This window comes from Esox lucius, chromosome 6 (assembly GCF_011004845.1).
Source record: "Esox lucius isolate fEsoLuc1 chromosome 6, fEsoLuc1.pri, whole genome shotgun sequence".
In the NCBI taxonomy this organism is placed as follows: Eukaryota; Metazoa; Chordata; class Actinopteri; order Esociformes; family Esocidae; genus Esox; species Esox lucius.
This window is the reverse complement of record NC_047574.1, coordinates 2,749,480-2,767,456: the sequence shown is the minus strand read 5'-3', so window position 1 is coordinate 2,767,456 and position 17,977 is coordinate 2,749,480. Positions and strand designations below refer to the sequence as shown.

General features: G+C 46.3%; 1 protein-coding gene across 26 annotated transcripts in view; it reads left to right on the top strand.

The window, feature by feature from the left end:
* The window catches only part of LOC105010141 (calcium-activated potassium channel subunit alpha-1), a 110,890-nt gene that overhangs the window by 19,132 nt on the left and 73,781 nt on the right, over positions 1 to 17,977 (top strand). For all 26 annotated transcript variants that reach the window (XM_020047160.3, XM_020047174.3, XM_020047172.3 and 23 more), the window contains exon 2: positions 6,387 to 6,542. In XM_020047160.3, coding sequence (XP_019902719.1) covers positions 6,387 to 6,542 — 156 coding nt within the window. The remainder of the gene's footprint in view (positions 1 to 6,386; positions 6,543 to 17,977) is intronic.

Here is a 17,977-nt window from a genome sequence, read left to right as displayed (position 1 = left end):
TCAGATGAGGTGGAGCCTAGATTGAGGAAGGATAAAAGTGTATCCTAAATTTAGAAGACTCTGCATAATGTATTAAATAGCCAGACAGCCTAATTGACAAAGCTAGCGCTATTGCACTTATTCGTGATGAATGTTGGGGCAATATGTTTCAATATGTGGTTTCAATTGATTTGTTATTGATTCATTTATTATGTTAAACAAATTATTATATTAAACACTAACTAGCACAAAACTTAATATTATGCCACTAACATTTCAGAATTGGTCACATGGCATTATGATATACCCCAAGGATCTCTGTCATTTAACCCCAGGGATCTCTGTCATTTAACCCCAGGGATCTCTGTCATTTAACCCCAGGGATCTCTTTCATTTAACCCCAGGGATCTCTGTCATTTAACCCCAGGGATCTCTGTCATTTAACCCCAGGGATCTCTGTTATTTAACCCCCAGGATATCTGTTATTTAACCCCAGGATCTCTGTTATTTATCCCAAGGATCTCTGTTATTTAACCCCAAGAATATGTGCTTGTAATTATTAATGGAGAAAGAATTAATACATGATCTACTGTAGGTCCACATTAATGATTAAATCACACCTAAAATAACTAAAAGTTTGTGTAATTCCCATTTAATTCGATCCTTAAACGTAATGAAAGTGCAAATCTCAGATTATTTATGATTAATTAGCCTACTGATGCTGCCATTTCATACAATATCAAATAGTAGATACAAACTAATGATTTACTCATGATTAATGTTTTGCCAAGCCTTCTTGGCAGATTTTAGAAGGTTTTTAGGACTGTTCAGTATATTTCTGTCAACTTACAAGACACAGCTAGTATCATTAGCAAATTGCTACACATGGAGTGATCAAATGAGTGCCACACAGAAAGACAGACTGTGAAGTATGCTTGAACTAAATTGGCAAATACTGTGTTGGGTTTGGCTTTTCAAGCCACTAACGGCTAAACCTGCAGGTTAATGTCAATGTTCAAGATAATGCAGTGTTTGATACCTGTGATATTTCTTTTTCACAACAGTTTGCTGTGGGTCACAAGAAAGCTGCATGTGCCATTCCATTAGAATTGTTTTGTGAGCTACTCATACATGCCCCACGAGCAACAAGCACATTACCAGTTGGAGATCCGCGTAATAGAGATCCCAGTTGGGGAATGTGCTTCATAATGTTTAAGCTACCTAACTATGTATGTGAAAGTAACATAAATGTTCTGTTCATTTATTGTACATCCATTCATATGGAATTATAATCTACCTCGTTTGACTTGATTGGCCAGTTTTGAACTTAATTGCAAATAATAGCAATTTGATCAGAATCTAGTGGAACTGAAAAGGGCAGCTGGATCTTCACATGAGAGTCCACTGTGGTGTCATGAAGGTGAGAGCAGACAGCCATTTTTGGTCCCTGAAGAGCCAGGTGGCCATCTTTGATTTATGAGGGGATCTTTTCACTGCTAATTGGTCTGATGTCAGATATCACCGCTGGCCATTAATCTCTGAACTCTGCCATTTCTGCCATAAAAAATTCATAGAGAAAGGCTTTTTCATGCTACATTTTTGGATCAGGTCATTAGCTAAGGGATAGGATCACAGTGTGAAGCCAATTAATGTAATTAATGCCACCTTTTAACTTTTCCTTCAACGCATTCGGGTGTTGACTCCTCAGTCATTATTTCTGTGAAGCGTGTTCAGGTAACTGATTGACCAGCTGATGTTTGAGTGTCATGTGACATGTCAATCAAAAAGTTACCTAACCTTTACCTGATACTGGTTTAGATCCATGTAAAGGGAATACAAGATCTGATGTTGAGCTGATATTTGAGAGAGCTAGTGTGCGGTATTGTTAAAAAAAAATCTTGCTAGTGGTTGGCACTGGTAGAATCTCAATAATTTATGTCACTCACTTTGTGATGTTGCAGTATTTGTTTTGTGAGTGACAGTTGTCAGTGTGTTCAGAGTGCCACTGTTTCATGCCAGTGAAATTCCCTGGATTTGGTGTCCTCTACCCGGGTAGAGCTATCCCTGGAAATGTCCCCTGTTTGGTCCTGAGAACGCCAGGAGTGTCCGGAATCGTGTTGACATGTCCGTGTTGTTGCTATCGCGCCGTCAACCAGTGGCTCTCGCCTCTCGCTGTACTGCTGATCTGCCTACTGTAGCAAAGATGGTAGATACATTCAAAGTGACCGATTTCCATTGTGGATGGCTCTCAAATAGACACCAAGGTAGCTAATTGGAGCAGCTTATGGGATTTCAGCTAGACCATAAGTTAGGAGTTGGATTTGCTTCTTCTGTCTCAGTACCTAGACAGCAGAGTGAGAGTTGAGAGAGCAACTGATTTTTCGGCAGAAGATTTTTTCCACCCCCCAGAATGTCTCTTTGTACTTTATTCAAAGGAGATGACTTTGTTACAGTACTTTGTCCAAAGAAGATTACTTTGTTACAGTACTTTGTTCAAAGGAGATTACTTTGTTCAAAGGAGATTACTTTGTTCAAAGGAGATTACTTTGTTACAGTACTTTGTTCAAAGGAGTGCTTTTGCCAGTTTTCAGCAATGTTCCAAACTAGCCTGTTGAACGAACAAATCTTTGTGAAACTTTCTTTATATCCGGTTAGAAACCATTTGCAAACAACACTTAACACCTTTCATGTAATATCCAATAGACATTTTAGGGATTTGAGCCCTTGCTACAGTTCAGCTGTTTTTAAAATACTTCCAAAAGCCTTTTGGTTGTATTGCCTTGAGAGGTTATCACCTGCTTGACAAACTCAAACCCTCCGGACAAGCGCGTACACACAGGGGAAGAGTGAGACAGCTAACCTGTCTCAGTCTTCCCCAGATCCAGATATATACTGTTCTTATACAGAAACAACTGACTGGGATTCTACTCAAATTCCCTTCCCTTTCCTCTCCTTTCTTCTGTCCAACCCCTGTAATTAAACCACCTGATAAGAATGGAAGACTAGCGACTTGTGTGAGCTTTCACTGGTCATGGGAAAGCCGTAGCCAATTGTGTGTGAGAAACAGGGCTCAGACTGGCCACCAGTAATAAACCCTTTCTTTTACAGATGAATGTGATAGCAAAAGGGAAAGCTTATGAGTTGGATCCAGGAGCAAACAGCTGAATTATTTTTTTAGCAGACCGGATTGCTATTAGAACAATAACCTACGAAGCAGTTTTGCGGAGCTGCCCTGGGTAGTTTTTTTCTACTCGAGGTAAATGCTCATATGAAAATTGCTAATCTTTTACCCAAGTACATTATTTTTAATTAGTACATTTATTTATATAGGGTGTCAAATGGAGCCTGTGGCCTGTTAGGGTGCTTTTCTAAAGACAATCTGCACCAGCAGAGACCACAACCACAACAGAATTTACTGTAACAATTACAGTTGCATCAACAATTATTCACTGCTTTCCAGCTAAATTAACTAACTTGCTCAACAGTAAATAAATACAGTATAGTGACTGTACCTGTAACTTGTGAATGGGAAAATCTGTACAACAATGTAGGTGTGTTTTTTTTGTGTGTATGTGTTTTTGTGTGTGTGTGTGTGCATATTTGGGCGTGTGCACGTTTACCCCTACACTCCAAACTGTAACCCAGTGGAGCAGCTGTGGTAATGATAAGCCCGGGCTGCTCATGTTGGGCTTGGCATATTTTTACATATCATTATCAGGACAAGTATTATCACTTCAAAAGGATTTGGATCTCTTCGTGAAAGACCAGAGGGCTGTACCATGTACCCAGCTACATCTACCCACGCTTTTTTGGAATTAGCTAGCTTCCGTTAACTTCACATTCCAGCTCATGCTTTGTGCAGTAAGGGTAGACACTGCTTGTCCATCCATCTCTACTTCCAGCTGGCTTGCAGGTGCGCTTGCGGCTAGTCCAACATCAAACTCTTTTTTCGAGACATCGCTGAACTGTCAATCCATGGCAGAGTCTGTGCAACGTTTTCATTAGGACCAGCTCAACATGAAAGAAATATGTCTTGCAAATTCAGCCGGGTGAAATGGGCAGTGGCGTGATTCTGTAATTACCTATCAGTTGTGGTTTGGCGTAGCAGACTAGTCAACTGAGAGCACCTTTTTACCTTCTCCTATCAATAAAGTTATTGTATAGTATTATATTATATTCTGATTACTTTCAAACGTATCGCATCACCATAAGGCGACTACAGCTCTGACTTCCAACCCTGGACGGTGGTGAGGTATTTGTTTTGTATAGTTTTTTCTCCCTTTTTGTTTGCTTTATTGGACAGGAACGACAGATGCTCCTCAATGACCATGTGGGCCAGATTTGAAGCCATTCTAAAGCAGTGCATATGCGTCTCAGGCAGTGGCTCTTCTTGAACACCTGGCTACGCACTCAGCTAATGTTCACGGCCTTCTGATGTAACCGCAAGAACGGTTGTAATGCCGCGACCAGGACAAGAACCCGGGTCGTGGTGGCGCAGCCCAACTACAAGGCTGGGAGACTGTCTATGTGTGTTTCTTGTTGGATGCCTGCTAGGGTTCTGCCTAGCACCTCCATTCATACATTCCATGTGTTGCATGTGTGCCAACGGAACGGGGACAATCTGCCAGCCCTCGGATGGTTTGTGCTCCTAGCGGGGTCAGAGCACATGCCGTACCGTGACATGCCAGGAGAGCTTTGAAGCCGCACGGCCAAGTCGGTGGAATCACACTACACCCCGTGTGCAAGCTGAGAGCATGGAGGGCCTGATATCCCAGGTCGCAGTCGCCTAATAAACGTGGCATTGTTTAACCAGCTGTCGGAAGCCTGACGCAGATAGGGTCTCCGTCACGCGCAAGCACTGCGTGGACAGAGTAGGGTACCGTTAAGCTGTGAGAAAAGCAGGACACGATCACCACAGGGTTACTCTGTTCTTTCCCATTGAGTGAATATGTTCTGCCTCATAGGACCGTCAACCTTCTCAGAACGCAGGGAAAACACATCAAGCGACTCCTGATAGGTTGTAAGCCTCCGGGAGAATTGGCAGGCATCCAAAATAGCACCCCATTCCTTTCATAGTGCACTACATGCCTATGGGCACTTAAGTGGTAGTGCACTATATTGGGAATCGGCTTGACATTTGGGACGCACGCAAACATTTGACAGAGTGAAGTCATTGGGTGGTGAGTTGGAGGCCTGGGGGGTTGTGTTTAGGAAGGCGTGAAGTGGCAGACAGGAAGTAGCTACCTGACTGTGGCGTTGCTGTGGGGGCCGTGGCGCATTTCACCAGGGAGCGAAAGCTAACCACTTCCGTCCGGTCTGATTTTCCTGTGAATCGTGGCGGTCCCTGAAGACAGCCATCCCCCCTCGTCAAGGCAGAAACTCACCAAGGCAGCAGAAGTGTCGCTGTGATACTCCTGACACATACGCACCCTCTCCCAGAGACATTCAGGTGCATTGAGGGACACGACCATTAAACAGTGTTGCCCTTCCTCTACTGCCTCCTGCTAACAGCGTCGGCTCTAGCCTTTTGGGGGCCCTAAGCAACAATATTTAATTTGGGGCCCCATCTACCCTATTGGTCGGGGGCTCCCTAGCAGTCGGAGGTCCCCTAGTGGTCAGGGGCCCTAAGCGACTGCTTAAGGTGACAGATACTGTACATGGCAGACCTGTCAAGGTGTCGCTCAAGTGTTGTGCAGAAAGCCCTAAGACAAGTGAAAGGACATTCATTTGAGACATTTGCTTTGAGGAGCTTAAAACATGATTAGCAGGGCCAGCTCTAGTCTTTTGGTGGACCATGGCAGGAAGGCAAATCCTTTTGGCAAACTGTATCCTGACAGGGAGGAGAATATATAAATGCAATTTGAATTTTTTTGCCATGGAGTGTAGAGAACATTTTGTATTTTTAAAGCATTGTTCTGCACGTCTACATACTTTGTGTACAGAGGTGAATTTTGATGTGTGATCTTTGCCGGAAGAACAAATACTTTGTTTTTCTTCAGGTTTGCAATTATTTTCTTCAGTCCTAGTCGTTTTGCCAGGGGTTGTAGAGACATTTTACTGCACATTTCCCACAACTCTACAGATGATACCATGACATACAGCTCCGGGAAAAATGAAGAGACCACTGCACCTTTTACTTTCCTTTCCAAAAAAAAGGAATGTTTTGAGTGAGAAACAGAAGGGTTAAAATAAAGAGACCACTGCAAATTGAACGCTTCTGTTCCTCACACAAAACGTTCCTTTTCAACCTTGCAATGGTCTCAAAATGAATCGCAGCGAACTGGAAGTAAAAAAAACACTTGTTCCCTCCATTTATCCCGCCTCTCTCCATTCATCTCTTTCACTTATTCTACTTCCTGCTTTTCTTTTCTGTCTCTCACGCTAAACCCTCTCGTCCTTTGTTTCAGGGTTCCCAACGGGGCCAGAACCCTGTCTCCCATGGCGATGGCATCAAGCACACCAAGGAGACGGTGGCGGCCCTCAGCGAGGTGGGCTGGATGACCTCCGTCAAGGACTGGGCCGGGGTCATGATATCAGCCCAGACGCTGACCGGCAGAGTCCTGGTAAATCATTGTCTCCTGTACAGTGTCCATGTAAGGACAGAGCCCTGGTGTATCTGTCTCCTGTACTGTGTCCATGTAAGGACAGAGCCCTGGTGTATCTGTCTCCTGTACAGTGTCCATGTAAGGACAGAGCCCTGGTGTATCTGTCTCCTGTACAGTGTCCATGTAAGGACAGAGCCCTGGTGTATCTGTCTCCTGTACTGTGTCCATGTAAGGACAGAGTTTTAGTAAGTCTTTGTGCCATGTGCGGTGTTTGTAATCCAAATTAGTCTGTGTTTATGGTGTCAGTATATACAGAGTGTTTAGAGGACACGGCGGAATTATCGCTTTTCAGAATACTCTTATTCACAGTGCTTGAATATGCTTTTTGTTCTGCGGCCCAGTTCATTTTCGGCCTTAGTGGGTATGAGAAGTAAGTGATTGAATGAATTTGAAAAGTCACATTTGAAAAGTCCACTTCAAATTAATTAATTAATGTCAATAGAAATTAAAAGGAAAGTGGCACAGGGATGTCTGCTCGCAGTGAATATGTGTGAACAACATTTAGTCTGAATAATAATAATCATAGAGATTCTAATCATTCTAATAATTATTGTCATGAAGAACCTTCCTCAGGAGACAACATGTACAGAACATCTCTTTCAGTCCGATGTTTTCCGTGCTGGCAGTAATCTTGCTGACATAGAGATGGACCGACCGCCAGTCACAACAAAGGCATGTTGAGGGAGTGGATTTGAGATAGGAGAGTATTAAGGCCATACCACCATCCCATTCTGTAATACCCTCATCCTGACAGAGAGAGACACACACAGATACGCACGGAGACATAGACACTCACACAGAGAGACACACACACACACACACACAGAGACACACACACACACATAGAGACACACAGAGACAAAGACACTCACACAGAGAGACACACTCACACAGAGAGACACACACACACAGAGACACACACATACACAGAGAGACACACACACACACACACACATAGAGACATACACACACACACACACACACAGACACACACACATAGAGACACACACACAGAGACACACACACACACACACAGAGAGACACACACACACACACACACACACACACACACACACACACACACACACAGAGAGACACACACACACACAAAGAGAGACACACACAGAGACATAGAGAGACACCCAGAGAGAGACACTCACACACACAGACAGACACACACCCAGAGAGACACACACACACATACACAGATATAGACACACATACAAAGTATTTTAATACAATTCTGAGGTCTGGTCAGCCAGTGGAAGTCATCGCCAAACTGAGTGTGTGTGTGTGTGTCACATGGATGGAAACACACACACACACACCTCCCCACTCATTCCTCTGTTATCCTCATTAAATTGTATGGATTAAGAGAAGAGACTTAACCAGCGTCAGATTAGAGACGCTCCTCGTTTCAATTCAGCCCTGTCGTATGTCCCAAACTGCACCCGATTCCCTTTGTAGTGCTCTTCCTCCGGCCTGTTGGGAACCCCACTGGACTCTGGTCAAAACGAGTGCACTACGTGCCATTTGGGAAACATTCAGCCCGGGGAGTTTCAGTTAAGGACAGTCCTCTAGATGTCCTCGGTCCTCTCCACTGCAAGGTGCAATATCTGTTTGGCATCAGGGCGGTTGCATTTGGCAGCGCACCTGCTCCTTTTAAAAGAGTGGATGCCATCGTTGATGATTGGGCAATAAGTGCTTAGCAAGCTAGTTCACAGACGGACAGACGTGGGGGGTTGTTGGGTGGACGCGGGGGGAGGTTGTTGGGACGGTCACGGGGGGGGGGTGGGGTTGTAATTAAATGGCGAATGTGGGAGTGGTCTGCAATGGCTCTAATGCAAAGCTTAAAGGGTGTCATTCCCTCTCTGACCGGCAGTCCTGAATTCAGTCCCAACAACCTGGGCCGGCCTGGGGACTGTGCTGGGACCAATAGCTTGTCCAGAGAGATGGTTGCAGAAGGGCTGTTCCATTGGTGATGGAGTGACTGGGAAACAAAGAATGTCCATTTTAAGAAAAAAGGCACAGAATCAGTTTGCCTTCAGGATGGTGGCCAAAAAAGGACATTCCATAATGACTAGTGTGGTTTCTCTAATAAGGTTCCAGCACAGATTAACAATAATGGCACGTTGGAGCTGTTAAGCGAGCCCCCGGCCGTCACCATGGCAACAGGAGCTTACTGTACCTAACTACGGCAGATGTGTGTAGCCTGGTTATGGTGGAGATGAAGGCCTATTTCTGGGCCAGCCAAGGGTGGGGTTTGGGGGCTCGGGTCTGAATCAGATATGATTTAACGCCGTCTGTCTACACATCAGACGGAAACTGAACGGCCTGTTTATAGTTCGGTCTGTGGGACCATGACTGGCTGACTAAGTAACAGCCTTCTCACTCAGAATAGAATACCAGGCTCAATATATTATCCGTTTTGGCAGCGAGAAAGCCTTGATCGGTCCGCCTTTATAGAAGGTTTAAACAAACGTCTTGGCTTTGTTTGATTGCAGTGTATTTCCTAACCAGTTCTTTATCATTCAAATGCGTATCTGTTTGAAATCTATAGTAAGTCCCCCCTTGTAGACCCAGATACAACAGAAGAGGTGAGGATGTGTATTCTAATCTTTTGCTTTGTCTCTCTATCTTTGATTAGTCCACTCTTTTTCCTACTGTTGTTCGGTCTGTGTGTCTGTTTATACATGAGACTGACGAAGATGCAGACTTCTTCTGTACTGTTTCTCTTGTTCATTAGAAGTGTCATCATGTTGCTGTTGGCCTGTGTTCAAATCAATCACACTTTGCTCTGGCCTCAGCCGAACAGGTGGGTTATCTTCTGTTTGTGTTCTAGCCTGTGTTTGTTTTCTGTCTGAAAACTCCACAAGCCTAATGTGGAGAGAGTCATGTTTCTGTCTCCAACTTAGCACTATCCATAATGTTAGAGGTGATTTTTTTTTAAAGCCTATTTGAAAGACTAGAGAGTTGAACTGTGTTTGTCTGTTTTCAGGAAGATAGGAGAGAAAGAGTAGAGGAAGGAGAAAGGATGAGAGAGAAAGAGTAGAGGAAGGAGAAAGGATGAGAGAGAGAGAGTAGAGGAAGGAGAAAGGATGAGAGAGAGGAAAACCCAGAGAAAAAAGACAAACGACAAATGACCAAGTACAACCTTGCCATTGAAACGCCTGAAAACAGGAAAACTCCCTGTTGAGGAAAGGCCTTGCAATCAATGCAACACAACAGAGACGGCGCTGCATTTACTGACAAAAACTGCATATGGAACAATTAGATTTTCATTTCCCAAATGTGAGGCCATTTCTGTTAAGACCTCTCTGATGATAATAATAGCCCATAATTTTGGGGAAGGATTCTGAGAGCTCTTGATCGGCAGTTCACTCTATTGCAGCCAACTACAAACTGAGGAGCAGTACACAAAAACAGTTTTTTGCTGTTTACTGTGGAACTAGACCAAAACCTGACCCTGAACCCAAATCAACATTCATAAATCAACAAAAAGCCAGAAAGAGCCATGTAATTGTTGACGTGTGTTCTTCCTGTAGTACATTGTCCTTATTGCGTGTGTTCACAGGATATGCATGTATTCTACGGCGATGAAGATGATGAAGATTAATACTTTCTTGATTCTCATTGGACTGTAGTGGATCTTACAGAGGAAACAGACGTCCCTGTGAAACAATGGAGATCTCAGACACTGAATACAGAGGAAACAGACGTCCCTGTGAAACAATGGAGATCTCAGACACTGAATACAGAGGAAACAGACGTCCCTGTGAAACAATGGAGATCTCAAACACTGAATACAGAGGAAACAGACGTCCCTGTGAAACAATGGAGATCTCAGACACTGAATACAGAGGAAACAGACGTCCCTGTGAAACAATGGAGATCTCAGACACTGAATACAGAGATAACAGACGTCCCTGTGAAACAATGGAGATCTCAAACACTGAATACAGAGGAAACAGACGTCCCTGTGAAACAATGGAGATCTCAAACACTGAATACAGAGGAAACAGACGTCCCTGTGAAACAATGGAGATCTCAGACACTGAATACAGAGGAAAGGAAGGTCAATAAGCCAGAGACTTTGTGGATGACAAGACGTTTCTTCTCTCCTCTAACCTCCTCTTCTCTCCTCCATTCTACTCATCTCCTCTGCCCTCCTTTCTTCCTGCTTGGTATTACTGGGTGTTAGTTTTTGTAGTGTGCCGAGATGGTTCTTCAGGATTTTGGCATCCAGACCCAGCCAGGGTGGGAGGCGATCCAGTATAAACCCCTTAATCTGGGCCATCTTCTATTTGAAGAGACAACATTTCAATAGTTAGTTGAGCACACTGTCTACTAATCTGGTCTACTAAGTACTAGCCTCTAGCTAGTGGGCTAGCCTAACTTCCATCCCCGGGGCTAGCCTAACTTCCATCCCCGGGGCTAGCCTATCTTCCATCCCCGGGGCTAGCCTATCTTCCATCCCCGGGGCTAGCCTATCTTCCATCCCCGGGGCTAGCCTATCTTCCATCCCCGGGGCTAGCCTATCTTCCATCCCCGGGGCTAGCCTATCTTCCATCCCCGGGGCTAGCCTAACTTCCATCCCCGGGGCTAGCCTATCTTCCATCCCCGGGGCTAGCCTAACTTCCATCCCCGGGGCTAGCCTAACTTCCATCCCCGGGGCTAGCCTAACTTCCATCCCCGGGGCTAGCCTAACTTCCATCCCCGGGGCTAGCCTAACTTCCATCCCCGGGGCTAGCCTAATGTTTATCCCCGGGGCTAGCCTAACGTTTATCCCCGGGGCTAGCCTATCTTCCATCCCCGGGGCTAGCCTAACTTCCATCCCCGGGGCTAGCCTAACTTCCATCCCCGGGGCTAGCCTAACTTCCATCTCCTGTGGCTGGATTGCCGCCGGTACTGCTGGACTTTGTCCCGACTATGCGACACACTGAGCCACTTAGCTAATTGATCCGCTCAGTGATTAAATACATTCAACATCTTCCAGGTCTTTCAGACTGCTTGAATCAAAAAGATTAACTGTCTGTGGCGCTGCAGGGTCACGTATATTGTCCCATATGCTGGTCAGACGCAGAGACACACACACATACACTGTTTCTTTGACACACACACACACTTACCAGTTGACATAAAAGGGTGTTTTCTGGCCTAACACTTCTCCTAAGATAGCATAATGAGATGCAGCTGAGAGCAGAACAGCACAATGAAAAGCTTTCAGTCTGATGAGAGGGGGGTGGGGGGGGTGGGGGGGGGTGGGGGGTGGGGGGGGGGCGAGCGAGTAGGGGAGGGACAAAGGAGGATAGAGGGAGGGAGGGAGTGTCTGTGAGTGGGTGTGGGTATGTGGGTGTGAGAATTTTATTTGGGGAGGGACAGCTGTCAAAGGTTGAGAGGGAGCAGAGACAAACTGTCAGAGGTGAAAATGAAAACAGTTCTGTATTGCAAAGGGGACCATCCTAGAAGTCATTGGAAAGTGATGTGAGGGGAAATTCAGGGCTGCATAAGAGACAGGATACATAATACAACTGAAAGTTGTTTTGTCAAAGTGTCCATGTTCCATTTATCTCTGTATAGCCACCACATCTCTAACCACACCAACTCTCACCTCCTCTTCTCCTGTCTTCTCCTCTTCCATGCTGTCCTCTCTACCCTTTACCCTACTGCCCACCTTTTCTCTCCTCTGCTCTCCTCTAACCTCCTTTTCTCTCCTCTGCTCTCCTCTAACCTCCTTTTCTCTCCTCTGCTCTCCTCTAACCTCCTTTTCTCTCCTCTGCTCTCCTCTAACCTCCTTTTCTCTCCTCTGCTCTCCTCTAACCTCCTATACTCTCCTCTGCTCTCCTCTATTCTGTAATTGTCTTCTGCTACAGTTGACTGGTGTCTCCAGGGTGGTAGTTCTATTGACCTACAATGTGGTGTAGACAGGAGCCTTCCATGGTGTCAAACACAGTCAGCGCCCTTTGGCAGTATGACCCGTGTCACCTGTGAAGCCAGTGGATTCGGGGAAGTAGTGAATGTGTGTGTGTGTGTTTTTGTGTGTGTGAGACTTTCACCTCTCACTTCTCTTGGCTTTTCTCCCACACACACGTTGCACATAAACCCCTACTGCTCACAGGGAATCCCCAAGGTGTGTGTGTGTGTCTTGTAGTGACACAGCTTCCTCTCACTGTCTCCCGCTATTCTTCCAACCGCGTCCATCTCCCCACATCACATCTTAACCGCAGTCAGTTTTCTTTTTCTTTTTGCCATGGCCACGTCCGCCGCTCTTCGTCCACGTGACCAGTGGCTCGCTGATGCTAGTGGACAGCGGCTGTATCTGTGGTACACGTCTAATCCCGTTGGTTGTTCCTTGGCGTCGGTGCTGCTTCTCGTGGCCTGACTCCACCCCCCCCCCCGGGGTTTCCCGTGGTCTTCCAAACACCTGTAGATGGACATGGCCTTGTGCCACCTCCACCTGCAGGGTCTGCACACTGAGACTAACCTCTCAGACTGAGGGTCGAGGTTCCCCAGCGTTTGCCGTTCTCTAACTCTGGACGGGGGGGAGACAACCTCTGTATTCCAAATGACACTCGATTTCCTGTGCTGTGCCGTTTTTCGACCAATAGAATGTAACACCATTCGGGACACCAACCAATCGGCGGAGATGACGCCAGGATGCTTTGTTGAGGCCGTCTGCTGGAGCAGCAGGAACAGCAGAATGAGAGAACTAGAGCAACACAGGCTATGAAGTTAGAGGCATGGCAACTTTTTGAATGAATTATAATGAGGTGGAAGTAGATTGCAAACCGTGTGTGAATGTGTTAAGGTTATGCGACAAAACCACACGCCTACATGAAGTCAAGAAGTACTACAAATTGAGTTTTCAGGTTATGCAACAAAACCCCACGTATATACACACACACACACATTCATTATACTACGTGTTAATAAGTGAGGTGACTTCCTGATTCAGCAGCTGTCAGCTTGCTTCTAACACATTGCCACTTTACACCAAACCTGACGAGCTTTTCTCAAGTCTGAATTGAATTAATAACACAGCAACCACTTTCAGATAATGAATAACTTAAGCGTTGAGAGGGAGAATGACTGTGTGATTGAGTGTGAGTTGACTTGAGTGTGTGTGTGTGTGTGTACCAGTGTTAATAGCTTTTGTGTCATTTTTCCATTAAAGGCAACAGTCTTAACTCTGTTCAGGTTTATCTCAACACATTTGGTCATTTGCCGTAAAGCTCATTCCCAATAATTGCAGTGGTCCAGTCTTATCAGGTAACGAATGAGTTCCTTCAGACTGAGTGGTTCTTCCGTTGATTGCGGCAGTGTCCTGGGGAACACATGCTTTGTAACCCACCAGTGTGTTCCCCATTCCTGGGCCACTGCACTGCGACTGACCCTGGGCTCCTGGTGGCCGTGTGATTCATGCTGCCTGCAGTGTTTGCTTTGTCGTGGACAACGGGGTTGTACGCTACTGTAATTAAAGCGTTTTTTTTCTCTCTGGATGAGTTGCAAGTATGTAGGTGTCACACGGGTGGGAGCCTCCGTATTGGGGATTTAGGAAGCTGTTGAACGTGAGGTCGGACGCTAACTTACGCGCGGGTCAGTCCCAAATCACACCCTATTCACTAAATAGTTCACTATCTATTTAACAGATGCCTAAATCCTTCACTCAGAAAAAGAGCAGGTTGGATTTATTCACAATGAAGAGGCTGTGAATGTCTAATAAAATGAGTATGTCACTAGACTTAGACGATGTTCTTCCTGATGGCGTTTTGGGCGAGGGAATATTTGCGGCGCGAGTGTCACAACTGAAAGGAGCCATTTCAGTTTGGGTCCCGAGGCAAAGCCATTGAGGACCAGTGCACTCGGCAACGAAGTGGCGTTTGGGACGCAGCTCTAAGCAAGCTCTCACGCCTTTGTGGCCTTCCCTTCACCAGAGGAATAGCGTCAGACTCTGAGTAGTTACAGTATCTCCCTATGACATGAAATAGGAGCAGGAAGCGTTGAGTGGGCGAGTGTCCGTTTTCTAAATGTTTCAATCTCCCTGGGCTTTTTCACGGAGCGCTAACTGATGACGTTAATGGCTCCGAGGGCAAAATGTTGCGCACAACAAAATCAATGCCAAATAATTAATAGATCAGTGTTGTTGAATACATTTGGCCGGTTAAGTAGTGCATTAGGATTCTGTCCACGTCCTTTCATGTGGGCCTCAAACACGGGGAGCGGCAAACAGCTCTTCCTGTATGGTTGGTAATAATGTTAATATTGATGCTATGCTAATCCCACCGGCGTTTGGACCCTTACAGGGGTATTTCTCCAAGTCACAAAATGAAAATATTCCTTTCCTGTTTCCTGATGGATAAGATATAACAGGCCATGTTGTCTGTTGGTCTCCTGGGAGGCCATGTTATCTGTTGGTCTCCTCCTGGGAGGCCATGTTGTCTGTTGGTCTCTTCCTGGGAGACCATGTTGTCTGTTGGTCTCTTCCTGTGAGACCTTGCTGTCTGTTGGTTTCTTCCTGTGAGGGCATGTTGTCTGTTGGTCTCCTCCTGGGAGGCCATGTTATCTGTTGGTCTCCTCCTGGGAGGCCATGTTGTCTGTTGGTCTCCTCCTGGGAGGCCATGTTGTCTGTTGGTCTCCTCCTGGGAGGCCATGTTGTCTGTTGTTCTCTTCCTGGGAGGCCATGTTGTCTGTTGGTCTCTTCCTGTGAGACCTTGCTGTCTGTTGGTTTCTTCCTGTGAGGACATGTTGTCTGTTGGTCTCCTCCTGGGAGGCCATGTTGTCTGTTGGTCTCTTCCTGTGAGACCTTGCTGTCTGTTGGTTTCTTCCTGGGAGACCATGTTGTCTGTTGGTCTCCTCCTGGGAGGCCATGTTATCTGTTGGTTTCTTCCTGGGAGGCCATGTTGTCTGTTGGTCTCTTCCTGGGAGACCATGTTGTCTGTTGGTCTCTTCCTGGGAGACCTTGCTGTCTGTTGGTTTCTTCCTGGGAGACCATGTTGTCTGTTGGTCTCCTCCTGGGAGGCCATGTTATCTGTTGGTCTCTTCCTGGGAGGCCATGTTATCTGTTGGTCTCTTCCTGGGAGGCCATGTTATCTGTTGGTTTCTTCCTGGGAGGCCATGTTGTCTGTTGGTCTCTTCCTGGGAGACCATGTTGTCTGTTGGTCTCTTCCTGGGAGACCATGTTATCTGTTGGTCTCTTCCTGAGAGGCCATGTTGTCTGTTGGTCTCTTCCTGGGAGGCCATGTTATCTGTTGGTCTATTCCTGGGAGGTCATGTTGTCTGTTGGTCTCTTCCTGGGAGACCATGTTGTCTGTTGGTCTCTTCCTGGGAGACCATGTTATCTGTTGGTCTCTTCCTGAGAGGCCATGTTGTCTGTTGGTCTCCTCCTGGGAGGCCATGTTGTCTGTTGGTCTCTTCCTGTGAGACCTTGCTGTCTGTTGGTTTCTTCCTGTGAGGACATGTTGTCTGTTGGTCTCCTCCTGGGAGGCCATGTTGTCTGTTGGTCTCTTCCTGGGAGGCCATGTTGTCTGTTGGTCTCTTCCTGGGAGACCATGTTGTCTGTTGGTCTCTTCCTGGGAGACCATGTTATCTGTTGGTCTCTTCCTGAGAGGCCATGTTGTCTGTTGGTCTCTTCCTGGGAGGCCATGTTATCTGTTGGTCTATTCCTGGGAGGTCATGTTGTCTGTTGGTCTCTTCCTGGGAGACCATGTTGTCTGTTGGTCTCTTCCTGGGAGACCATGTTATCTGTTGGTCTCTTCCTGAGAGGCCATGTTGTCTGTTGGTCTCCTCCTGGGAGGCCATGTTGTCTGTTGGTCTCTTCCTGTGAGACCTTGCTGTCTGTTGGTTTCTTCCTGTGAGGACATGTTGTCTGTTGGTCTCCTCCTGGGAGGCCATGTTGTCTGTTGGTCTCTTCCTGGGAGGCCATGTTGTCTGTTGGTCTATTCCTGGGAGGCCATGTTGTCTGTTGGTCTCTTCCTGGGAGGCCATGTTGTCTGTTGGTCTCTTCCTGGGAGGCCATGTTGTCTGTTGGTCTTTTCCTGGGAGACCATGTTATCTGTTGGTCTCTTCCTGAGAGGCCGTGTTGTCTGTTGGTCTCTTCCTGTGAGACCTTGCTGTCTGTTGGTTTCTTCCTGTGAGGACATGTTGTCTGTTGGTCTCCTCCTGGGAGGCCATGTTGTCTGTTGGTCTCCTCCTGGGAGGCCATGTTGTCTGTTGGTCTCCTCCTGGGAGGCCATGTTGTCTGTTGGTCTCTTCCTGGGAGACCATGTTGTCTGTTGGTCTCCTCCTGGGAGGCCATGTTGTCTGTTGGTCTCCTTCTGGGAGGCCATGTTGTCTGTTGGTCTCCTTCTGGGAGGCCATGTTGTCTGTTGGTCTCTTCCTGGGAGACCATGTTGTCTGTTGGTCTCCTCCTGGGAGGCCATGTTGTCTGTTGGTCTCCTTCTGGGAGGCCATGTTGTCTGTTGGTCTCTTCCTGGGAGGCCATGTTGTCTGTGTGATGGGAAATGGAGGAGGCAAGGGGGGCTGATTAATGATCTGATGGGGCTTGATGACGTGTTAAGTGAGTCAAAGAGAGCCTGTTTTGCTATCGAGGTCCCTCAGGATCAGGCCAGATTATACTGAGGGGCCGATGTCAGGGCTTCCCTGTTGCACTAAGACTGGTGGATTTATTGGGGGGCGGGGGGGCGGGGGGGGGGGGGGAGGGTTTATACTTTTGTTCTGATTGTTGTGACGTCATATTCAATTTAACACATAGGTGAAGTCAGATGCAAAATAACTGTCACATTGAATGTGATGTGTGATGTGCGTATGAATGAGATGCCTCTTTGTTGCTAGCAGATTGGCGTCTGTAGGTTTCTCCAACATTCCTGGTTAGTATTGTGTCATTTTAGCTGTTATATATAATTAATGCCATACAGTATGCGTCATGTTTACTTTTAGAGTATCTCACAAAGTGTTTCTGGATGGTGGCTGTGTTTTTCTCAGGCCAAGCTGTTCCTCGGCACAGCTCATCTTTGGAGCAGGGCCTGCTGTTTTCATGTTTGCCCGGCCAACTTGTTGTCTGCGTCCCAAATGGTTTGCTTTGCCCTACTTAGTGAACTACTTTTGACTTTGGCCCTATGGGACACAAATCAATAGCTGTTCCTGTTGGCCTGGTTGGCTCCATGGACTCTGCAACCATCACGCAAATAGCAATCAGCGTTGGACTGACCAGGCAGGTCAGCAGGATGCTTGAGTCACTAGAAGGTCTATTTACACAGAATAATTGTGTTTGGTTTGTAAGTACTTTATCCACCAAGCCTATTGTACATGTACTTGTCATCACAGAAGTATTATAAGATTTGAAAGCGTTTGAATAGCTCAAAAAAGGAGCTGTGATGGAATAAAGCGAACAAAAA